Source organism: Aedes albopictus, chromosome 3, assembly GCF_035046485.1.
Source record: "Aedes albopictus strain Foshan chromosome 3, AalbF5, whole genome shotgun sequence".
Taxonomy (NCBI): domain Eukaryota; kingdom Metazoa; phylum Arthropoda; class Insecta; order Diptera; family Culicidae; genus Aedes; species Aedes albopictus.
The window spans coordinates 173,048,545-173,060,241 of record NC_085138.1 but is presented as its reverse complement, the minus strand read 5'-3'; the positions used below and the strand labels follow the sequence as shown (position 1 = coordinate 173,060,241).

At 38.4% G+C, this 11,697-nt stretch overlaps 1 protein-coding gene across 1 annotated transcript; it reads left to right on the top strand.

Moving 5' to 3' along the window:
• The first annotated feature begins 1,479 nt into the window (after positions 1-1,479).
• Positions 1,480-2,056, top strand: LOC134292035 (histone H3). Its single transcript, XM_062860694.1, has one exon. It carries the CDS (start codon positions 1,555-1,557, stop codon positions 1,963-1,965), a length of 411 nt encoding a protein of 136 aa, XP_062716678.1. The 5' UTR covers positions 1,480-1,554; the 3' UTR covers positions 1,966-2,056.
• The last annotated feature ends 9,641 nt before the right edge of the window (positions 2,057-11,697 follow it).

The window sequence follows — 11,697 nt, the reverse complement described above, 5'->3', positions numbered from 1 at the left end:
ACAGTGGGCAGGGCACGTTGCAAGAATACCAGACAATAACCCTGCAAAGCTGGTGTTTGCAACTGATCCGGTTGGCACAAAAAGGCGTGGAGCGCGGAGAGCACGATGGGCGGACCAGGTGGAGCGTGACTTGGCGAGCATTAGGCGCGACCGAGGATGGAGAGCGTCAGCTACAAACCGAGTATTGTGGCGTACTATTGTTGATTATGTCTTGTCTTAATGATGTTGAACAAATCAATGTATGTATGCATGTGTGGGCGTATAGACTACGCCCCTGACATGCGCACTCAAATTTTGATGTTCATTTGGCTCTATTTTCTTCAATTTTTACTCAATTTTGATGAAAATTTGACAAAACAACCGGAAATGACTACCGTTTCATAGAATGCACCGGTTGGTGATGTTGGATGACCGGTTCCGGATTTATACGAAAACCCAGTGGAATACATCGGTTGGCCAAATGAGACATTTTCGTTGTTTTTTACAGATCTTATATGAATCGATAAGTTTTTACATCTAAATCATACAGTATTCATATCTTCAAATATTTTAGGGTCATTTAGAACTATAGTGGCCTGTTCCGGATTCCGAGCTCCCGTAAAACGGGGTAAGCTTGATAGTTTTTCTGCACGCAGTGAATTTAGCAATCAAATCATTACCTGCATATTTTTTTTTGTATTTACTGTACATCAACATATTATTATGTGCTACGCATTTTGAGTTCTCTTTTTGAATTGTATACTTACCTTACCGATCAGGCTAAGGCCTCTGCTGTACATAGTAGCCGCCTCCATTCCACTCGGTCCATGGCTGTTTGTCTCCAGTTCCGCACTCTGCGTAGGGTCCGCAGTGAATTGTAGGTGAATTGTATAAGAAGTTTATATTTACAAATTTTGGACACAACTGTTCTAGCTACATGAAATTACAATAAATTGACCGTAGCATTCCCCCATGTGCCCTAGAGTGCTAGTTGGCCCTTGGTACTTTTAGGCTAAAGATACTAATGCCCTTTGATTTTTTTAAATAACTTAAGGTAACGTCAGAAGCATGAGACGATATTTAATGATTTCCCAATATGTTTTACAAATTGCACTAAGAAGCTGTTGCTGGATGAGTATAAATAGGGAAAATAACAATCTTAACGGTTCTGCATTTTGTGCTAAGGATAGCACTGGCTTCTTTCAAGTTATGTGACTGTAAATATTTCCTAATGAATGGCATACATACGACTCTTTTTTTGTCCGCATTTATGGTCTTTAAAGAGCCGTGCACCCTAATTTCTAGGGAGAATACATAAGCAAGGGCCCTACAAATTGGCAACTACATTCCCTTTAAAGATGTTTTCGTAGGGGAAAATAACATGCATACATAAGACGCAAGGATGCATCTGTCCTACAGCTGCTTCGAAGAAAATACAATGGATCGGTTCTCTATCCACACTTAGTTGAGATACATCCTGTGTCTTTCTATAAATACCGAATGCATGTCCTCGACGACGGCAGTACATTTCTCAGCATCTAACAGGATAAACACCCAAGCAATTCAAAACGGAAAATGGCTCGTACCAAGCAAACGGCGCGCAAATCAACAGGAGGCAAGGCACCTCGCAAACAGCTGGCAACCAAGGCGGCTCGGAAGAGTGCCCCTGCTACCGGTGGCGTGAAGAAACCACATCGCTATCGGCCGGGAACGGTGGCCCTGCGAGAGATCCGTCGCTACCAGAAGTCGACTGAGTTGCTCATCCGAAAGCTGCCCTTCCAACGGTTGGTTCGCGAAATCGCCCAGGACTTCAAGACCGATTTGCGCTTCCAGAGCTCGGCTGTGATGGCACTGCAAGAGGCGAGCGAGGCCTACCTGGTGGGCCTGTTCGAAGATACCAACTTGTGTGCAATCCACGCCAAGCGTGTGACCATCATGCCGAAGGACATCCAGCTGGCCCGACGCATTCGAGGGGAACGCGCTTAATCAGGCAAATAACATTGACTTATATCTGGGATAAATGATCTTTTTATTTTTCAGGAACCTTTTTTGCAAATGGTCCTTTTAAGGACCCCAATTCCATATGGAAAAGAGTTTATTCAAGAGCAAAGTTTCGGTTGAAGATTTGTAACTTACTCTGAAAAACATGATAATGTATATATCCAACAATTTTCATACTTATGTATATGACAAGGTTGCTATATTACAAGGAGGGCCCAACATTATGTAGAACGCCTTTCATTCGACTACAGTTATTCTCGTGCAACAAATTTGGTGGTCCATCAATTGATTACTTACTCGCAGAGAACACCAAGTATCATTACTGTAAGACCAATATCAAGCTCGTTGTAAGGATTTTTACTTAAGAAAATACGAGTTTGAAATGTGACGCTAGTGACCTGCACCTTAAGGTTTTTGTTGTTAATTTTGAAATGTTGTATTATAGTACATATCTTAAGTTACATAGATTTGTAAACTTTTCACAGAATTCCTGGGTCTGTTAAACATTGATGTGTAACTGTAACATATCTCTCTCTCTCTCTCTCTCTCTCTCTCTCTCTCTCTCTCTCTCTCTCTCTCTCTCTCTCTCTCTCTCTCTCTCTCCCTCTCTCTCTCTCTCTCTCTCTCTCTCTCTCTCTCTCTCTCTCTCTCCTCTCTCTCTCTCTCTCTCATCTCTCTTCTCTCTCTCTCTATCTCTCTCTCTCTCTCTCTTCTCTCATCTTCTTGGCGTGACGTCCCTCATGGGACAAAGCCTGCTTGTCAGCTTAGTGTTCTATGAGAACTTCCACAGTTATTAACTGAGAGCTTCCTCTGCAATGACCATTTTGCATGCGTATATCGTGTGGCAGGCACGAAGATACTCTATGCCCAAGGAAGTCAAAGGAAATTTCCTTTACGAAAAGATCCTGGACCGACCGGGAATCGAACCCGTCCTCACCGCACGGTCATGCTGAATACCCGTGCGTTTTACCGCCTCGGCTATGTGGGCCCTGTAACATACTAAAAGCATTTCAAATTAAACATTTTTGTTTGAACCAACTTCAATCAGTATTTAATCGGAATTTTAGTGGTGTTTAATATTTCGTTCTCTAAGTACATCGGCAATTTCTTGCACAATTGAAAATTTACCATTTTGAGATTTGATGGCAAATGATGGAAAACTTTGTTAACTGTCATCTCACAAAGATCCGTTCAGAAATTCGTTGAGAAATTGGAGATTTTGGCAACTTATCAAATAGGGTGTGTTTCGGTAGTCCAAATTTGCAAATGCTTTTTCTAAAAATTCACACTTTACTTTTTTCTTGAGTTGTTTCTACACGAAAGCGATGGTATAATTGATATGTAGGTATGTGTGCCATCAGTAATCTCAAGCTTCCATATTCATCCTATTCGAAAACAAGCGATTACGGCACCGATTGATTCCTTTCTTTTTGTTTTCATGGGTGCTCACTTCTAACAAAAAATACAAAAATAGGAAACAAACCAAACAGCGTTTCGATTCTTTGTTTTCGAAGGATGAAAATGAGAGCCACATACTTAATAAGGGAATCAATACCCTATAATAAAAAGGGTATCTCAATAATCAATAATAGTTATTTATGTAACGAGTTGCAAAAGTTGATTTTTTCAACACGAGTCGTACATTATCCAACGAGGCTTGCCGAGTTGGATAAATACGAAGAGTGCTGAAAAATCAAGTTTTGCAACGAGCTCCATACAAAAGTTTATGCAATGATTTTTTCATAATGCAACTCATTTGAGTTGCATAATGTTCATATCGCAACTCAAATGAGTTGCATTATGAACAAAATATAACTATTTTTCACTATGCAACTCATTTCAGTTGCATAATGAACGAGTTCGGAAAAATTGACTATTATGATACCAAAATGAGTGCTTAAAACATAATTATGACACTGAATTGCATAAAATAGATTTTGTTTATCATAAGTGAAAACTTGTTCCACTAATATGGAGAATACTTCAGTAAAAACAAACTCCCCAAAAAGAAACGGACACCGTCTTTAAGCAGAGGCTGTACAGACTGAACGAAAGTTAACATTAGACCACGGTATACAATATCACAAGGCAGGCTAGTTACCTATGTAAACACCAAATTTTGGATATAAACATGAGACGTCGTTCTCATTGTCTTCGAACGTTGATCAAAACTGATGTGGAGTGCTATCATTTTGTTTCATTTGTTCACGCCTTTGAACGATTTGAATTACGTCATCTAAAAACTGATAGATTTCCGGAATGTATCACCTTCTAAATGTTGTACACCGTGCACTAGACAAACGACACACGGAGCATGCACCAGTAAATACGAAAAAGAAACTATTCTCACGAAAAGTTTCATCGCCTGGAGCGGGTGCACTGCATGGTGCGATTAGAAGCTATGCTCCACAAGCTAGAGCTTTAACACTAGTTTACAAAAAAACAACGAAAGTCGTAAACTTCTGTCAACAACCAAAATTTTTGAAGTGCAATTCAGCACTGATTTCGAAACCGTGCTTCAAAAAATTTTAAGTAGAGCAGTTTTTGAGTCTTAGCTTAATATCGAGTTTTATATGGAATTTACTAAAATTCAAATATCTTGCGTTTTGTTGAAGCAATTTCAAATCTTTTTCGGTAAATTAAAAGCTGAGTACAATACCATTCGATCATCTGAATGCAGGTTTTGCGTCAGATTGATGAAATTCAAGATATTGGCGAGTTTTAGGGACGATCTCCTTAAATTTTAGCCAAATTTCCAAAAATATATGACGAAATTTATTTTTTTCGATAAAAACAATCTTAAAATTCTTCCTCAATGTTCATTTGACATATTATATGTAAGCGAGTTACAGTAAAAAAATCATCTCAATCGGAGTATTGATTACGGAGAATTAAATGTGTGAAGTGAGCGACGTTGTTTCAAAATAGAACAAAAATCGATTTCAAATCGTCAACCTTGTATGGAAAGTTGAAAATTTCCACTCTACTGTAATTTTTTTCCTTCGCGTTTTCGAACTCAGGGCATGATTCTACACCAAAAATGATCATCAGCTTACCGAGTTCAAAAATGCTGTAAACTAGTGTAATCAGTGCTGAACATATTTGGATTCAATCACCTATAGCTCATTCCAGAAGCTAAACCTGAAAATATGATATATTCAAAACTTGTACAGCTCGACCAGTTGTACAAAAAAGTCACGCAAAATCCGCACTTCAAAATTTAAGGTCAATGTCATCAAAAATCTTCGAAAAATGTTAATTGATATTCATAATGAATATCAATTGGCATTTTCGAAGGTAGCCGGGAAAACTAATCTCACATACACCCATTCCGAACTTCCTTCAAACACGAGGCATATTAAATATATTAAATTAAATTAAATAAATTTTATAAATTACACATGATACTTTTAGTATCTGGTCCAGATCCACGCACAAACCTTGAGTTTTAAATTCGCAAAAAGTCAGATAGTAAACATCAAAACACTTTGTAGTTTTAAGAGTGCATCAATGTCAGTTACGGAAGCGTAAATTTCTCCAATTCAAACTAGAAATAAAACTTAAAGCTCATTCATCTTTTCAAGCATCGGGAAATTTCATGCATTCAACGTTGAATGCAAGTTTCTTTTATCCACTATGCTATGAAGGCTTAACCTAGGCTTAACGTGCTTTCTAAAACCAGCTTGAGTCGCATAAAATTTTGAACAGAAGTTTCGTGTTTTCTGACTATATGAAAGCTCTGATTATCAATGCTCGTGAAAAAAAAAATATCAAGCGTTAGTCAAGTTAGAGGAAAACGTGTTAAAACGCTACAATGATTAATTATGATGATGATTGAAATCTCTGGATTGTGTGAGGCTCTGTACATATCTTCGCTCAAATCAAAAAGGGGAGTTTTCAGAATATAAGCGCTTGAAAATTGGGAATCTCAAAGCATATTCCACAGTTTCACTTTACCTTATCATTATACGAAAATAAACAAATTTTGATATAATCTGGATAGTTATTTGAACATACACTGTGCTGTATGTCTTATTTCGGAGAGCCAATAAGTATAATTTCATCTGAAAATCGATTGTTCGATCAATCAGACCATATATTCTACAGACTTAGTTGACCAACATATTCAACAATCGAGAAATTTCTTCTGAATTTTGCAGGCTCCAAGGGGGCTCACGGGTGCTTCAAGGGGTCTCATTGAGTTCAGGGGAGGTCCCAGTGGGTCTCAGGACCATTTCAGGGGTTTCAGGGCGTACCACGAGGTCTCAGGGGCGTTTCAAGGGGCTACTGGGATGTATCAGAGGCGTTTAAAGAAGTCTCAATGCCGTCTCAAGGGGTTCCAGGGTTCCATTGTATCTCAGGGGCAGAAGTGTTACGCAGGTGTTTTCCTGTATTTCGGAGGATCTTATGTAGGTTCGCTACATGTGGTTCGAGGGAGTTTTAAGGGGGATTTCAGTGACATTTAAGTAAATTTTGGAGGATTTTAGGCGTGTTTCACAGGCGTTCATTAAAGAAGTGGTCAATCCCGGCAGGTATTTCTCCGTGCTAGAAGCGGATTTCCTGAACCGAACCATAACGGATGGCCCAGAAGTGTAGCAGACAGCGTTGCTTTTTACGACCCGACATTTTTGTCTTTCAAAAAAGTTCTGTGACAGGTTGATTATATCGAGCCCTGAGGAAGATCCCATACCTGGACCGAAACGTTGGCGATGTTCTGAAATCAGTCAACGCAAATTATTTTAGACTGCAAGCCGAAAACCCAATAAATCGAGCACCCAAATCAATCGACATTAGTAACCAAAACAATATTGTACTAATCGTGTACAAAATTTCGTGAGAATCGGTTCAAATTTGACTGAGTTATAGCAAAATAGACCCGTGCAAAAAAAAACGGGTTTATGAGCGGAAGTATGCAAGAAGAAATCTAGCCCAACATGTAGAAACAAACCACTGCAAACTTCAGTTTCGCCTATCCCCCTAGTTGTCTAGTTAATATATTATAAGATTATAATGATCTCCTGGAAATTCCTTTGGTATAGGAAATCATATCTACAAGCGCAATCAATCTGAAACGTCTGGACCTTTTGGAACCAGAGGGGTCCTAATGTGACGCCGGTAATACAACCGAGCATTATAAATGCGTTCGAGGATGGTTAAGCTGCGGCTCCAAAAGCTTTTGAAACATTCTAAAATATTTTGCAACGCCTATAAAAGCCCCTTGAAGCTCACCAGGGAGCAATAACACTCCTAGAACTCCTCTGAGACACCCTGAAATACATTTAAAACGCTTCTGAAACACCCATGAAAATCTCCTGGAGAGCCTTTGATCGATGGCCCTGGATAGTTCCTTCTGAAACTAACAGAAACGCTCTGAAGCAACCTGAAGCAACCTGAAACGCCCTAAAGCAGCCTAAAAACCTAAAGAAAACTAAAATCTCTCTGAAATCTCCTTGAATACATTGAAACGCCTCCTATAACATCTCTGAAATTGCCCAGAAGTTCGAACTCCAACCCTTCCCTCACCCCTCTGAAAACGCCCTGAAACATAATGAAACGCCTTTGAAATCACTTTGAAACCTTCTTAAAGCTCTTTCTAAGACCCTGTGAAGCCCACTAAAACACCTCGGAAACCTCCTGAAATGCCCTAAAAAGCATTCAACTTGAAACTTGAAATCCCTGAAATTGCGAACAAAAAGAATGAAACTATTAAAGTGAAAATCACCAGGATTTGCTTTCCAAACAATCATTTTGCCTCGCATTTTCTCGAGCACAAATTCAAAGACCGATCAATCGCATTGGTCTAAAAATGCTATTCATTGACTGGTCACTACGAGTAAGCAAGCTACGTTGTTGTATGTAGTAATAGATACGACGACTCAGATTTTTGGATGAGTATAGGTACATCTTTTGAAATTTTTCTCTGATCGAAATTCTGATTTCTAGTATTGAAAAACCCGGAGCAAGTCATTTTATTTTTTTTTAAGTTTTTTTTTATGTTTGCGCAGAACTTCTATTTTGTAGCGATAATAACATGATTTTTATGGTAAATTGCTGACACGAGAGTAATAATGCAAGTAATGTGTCGGGCGTTTGTCATTCGGGCATTTGGAATTCGGGCGAATGGTTTTCGGGCGAATGTGACAGAACCAATGTGATTATAGTAAGTATTTATCACCCAAAGTACTGCAATATATTCACAAAACTACGTGTAATACAGGAAAAATACATTTTTTTGTAACTTTAAATTTGACGCTATAACCCCTATATTTTTTCATTTTAAAATGTGTACATATACTTGGAGAAGAAGTTTGCAGAATTTTGTTGATTTTTTTTTATTTGTGAATTTTAACTTAATGCTAATTCTTCACACTTTGTTGATAGTTTTCTTCTCGAAGAACTACAAAAAATTCAGAAAAATATGAGTTTTTCAGGAAAAATGTACAATATTGTTATAAATTCAAATTGATCTCAATATTCCATAGATTTTTTGAAACTAAATTAATTGCATATTTTACCATATTAAGTTTGCAGAACATGATTAATATTACCCTTGCCAAAGAACTCAAAAAAAAAAATCAGAAAACTGCGAATCTTTCATAAAAATTATACAATTTTGTAATACCGCCAGTCGGGGTGACATTGGGCCTAAGGGGTAACTTTGGGCCAAAAATCAAGAAAGATGTTTTGCTCAAAATACTAAAATTTAACAAAGTGATTTTCAAAAAGTGGATGGTATACGGTAAATATAACTTGCGTTGACCATCCGATGTAGAAAAAAGTCACATTTAGTCAATTTTCTATTAAGAAAACTTGATGTGAATTTTATGGTTAGGCGTACTGTACAATATCGTTGTTTTAAAATGCCTAGCAGAAAACAGCTGAAAACCGAACATGTAATGAATTTACTATTTTCTCGGTATGTTGGGTAGTTGTTTTGAAAAGTATAATAAGTTTTCTTTGTTTTGTATGCTATTTTGCATGAAAAACTTATTTACTCAAGCTGTAGTACAAATACTTCGTTTTGGGGGTGACTTTGGGCCATATAAAAGCAATGCAATCAGTACGAGAACCTTACAAATGTGAATTAAAATGACTGAGAGTATTCACATTTTTTTAATGCATAATACGGTGTAAAAATTTTGGAAATAAATGTTAGATTCATGCAAAATTAAAATTTACTCATATCAGTTGCTAGGCAGATGATAAAGAAATATTACTTTCGTCTTTTGAGAAAGTTAGTTGGAGTTATATTTATGGGATAGCGGATATATTGTGTAGGAACGTTGATCGTTTACAATGAATGTGGTAAAATTGTCACGTTTGTTTGTCTGTGATGTTATTTTGAAGTGTCTAGACACTGATAGGTTGTGGGCAAGTATCTATATATTTGATAGTTTCGATTTTCCAAGTTCCGATCGATGCATTGTCCAAGAAACACTCTGCCCTTCCGTATTTTGGGTGTTTGCAGTTGCGTTTTGAAGTCCTTCGTAAACGCGTAGACAAAGGATCATTTCAGCATGGTACAGGTTTTTCGGTTTGGCTACACGTCGATCACGATGCCGCAATCCACTGCTAGCCATCATGAACGGCGTTATTCGTATTTCCGGATTGAACATTCTTGACTATTTAAGATAAATGTCTGGATATAACAGCTGTTCAACGTATTCATCGTAAATGGTAGATCATTGAACTCTGTTCTGACCGGAGCTGTCTTCAAACATTTCACAGTCAAACCATAAACATGAGATTCATCATGTTCTAGAAATGTCGGATGTAATCTAGTACTTCACCGATTTCTTCCTATTGTTATACACTAAGTTACAGGCCTGCAAAATATCAGTGTCAGTGCCTGTTTTTCAGTCGAAAATGAATGACTGCAGCGTAGGAATACAAGTTGTGGTTTACTCTAAGCCAGGTATTCTGAATTCAGAGTTTAACGATATTGTCCAGCAGGGTTCCTAATTTCCACTTTTCATGTTCTTCCACATTCGAAGACAGTTAGCAGCGAACGGTTGTCGCTTTAGTTCGTGTGTATGCTTGTCAGCGACGACAACAAACTCCGGCGAATGGTGGGAAGCCACACTTGGAAATTACTCATTCGTCCATATTCGCATCGCAAGCGAATGCGATTCGTGAGTGATGCGATTGATATTGTGCAGACGAATTTTTGATGTTTTCGAATTATTTTCTTTGTTAATCTAGCACTTCAGCAACAATACAGTAAAAATATATGCATTACATGCAGGAATTTTTTTCTACTTATGATAATAGCCGCTTCGAACGCTCATCAGCAATCTTCACCATTCGCCATTCATTCATTCGCTTGCGATCCAAACTGCGACGAATGGCAACGAATATTCATGTCAAGCAGCAAGCTCATCGCTTCCCACTGGTGATGGGGTTGCGTGTTTGATCACGACGATCCGCTTGCTGCATCTTTCTCGATTCGCTTCAGCAAAGAGGAGTGAATATGAAAGGAGTGAGGCGAATATACCGATCCTTGTTGTCCAGCGCTCGGTGAACCCTCAACGGTGGTGGTGCTGAAAACCCCAAGGTATCAATCATGGCTGTTGCTCACGAGATCAACAAGCTAGAGGCCAGCTACGATCCAATGATGGCAGTGGTGGACGAGTATGTTGATATCTACACTCCTGTTTTCGCTGTATCTCTCATCAGGTAGGAAACTATGACCCAATGATGGCAGTGACATATCGTCGGTTTCCTGCAATAGGGGCACAATTCAAAATTTGTCATTTTTGAGATTTTGATGGCAAATGATGAAAAACTATGTAAAATTTCATCTCACAAAGACCCGTTCCAAAATTCGTTGTGAAACGCGAGATTTGGGCATTTTCACCAATTTTCCGCAGTAAGGGCACAACTCAAAATCAGTCAACTTTTTCAATAGTCGTTGAAAAATAGTTGTCAAAAATTCATGAAACAGATAGTCCTTCAGCCCCTTTCAATGATACAACAATTAAAATTTGTTTACTTTTGTCAAATGATGAGAGAAATAAGTGAATTTGCAGGAGGTGCTTCATGATTGCCAATTTTTCGAACGCTTATTCTGAAAATTCACATTTTTGAGTTGTGCCCCTATTGCAGGAAACCGACGATATGAGTACAGTGATATTTGCGCCATTGAAGTGTTGCTTATGCGAGCCAGTACGTTATTGGTTTCGTTGTATTTCTACCCAGATAGGAAACTTTCAAAATCCATATAGTGAATCGCGCCACTTGGGCGGTGGCTTCTATATTCGTCTGTTTTCCACTATAACTCAGTCAAATTTCAACCAATTGACACAACTTTTGGAATGTGGTGAGATAGGTATAGTATCTACCCGTGTACAACATTTCAAGTCAATTGGTTCAAAATTGACTGATTTATAGTGGAAAACAGACGAACATAGCGCGATACCCTAGTTATCAATTGATATTTTCATGAGTTTATCAGGTTCTACGTTGAAGGAGAAGAAACTCTTCTTGGCTCGCGACCTGATCCACTATTTCATTGTTGTTCAACATCACTGGGTACAATTCATAGTCGAACTCAGTAAAATTGTAGGCGTAGCAAACCCCACATGTTCCAGTTTGTTTGTTATCCGATCATTTCTCACTGCACTGCACACAACACAGTAGTGAGACGTGGGTGAGCGCGAGTCAAGTGTGCTGTTCACGAATCACAAACGTCAGTGCTGGATGGAACTTCTACACGAA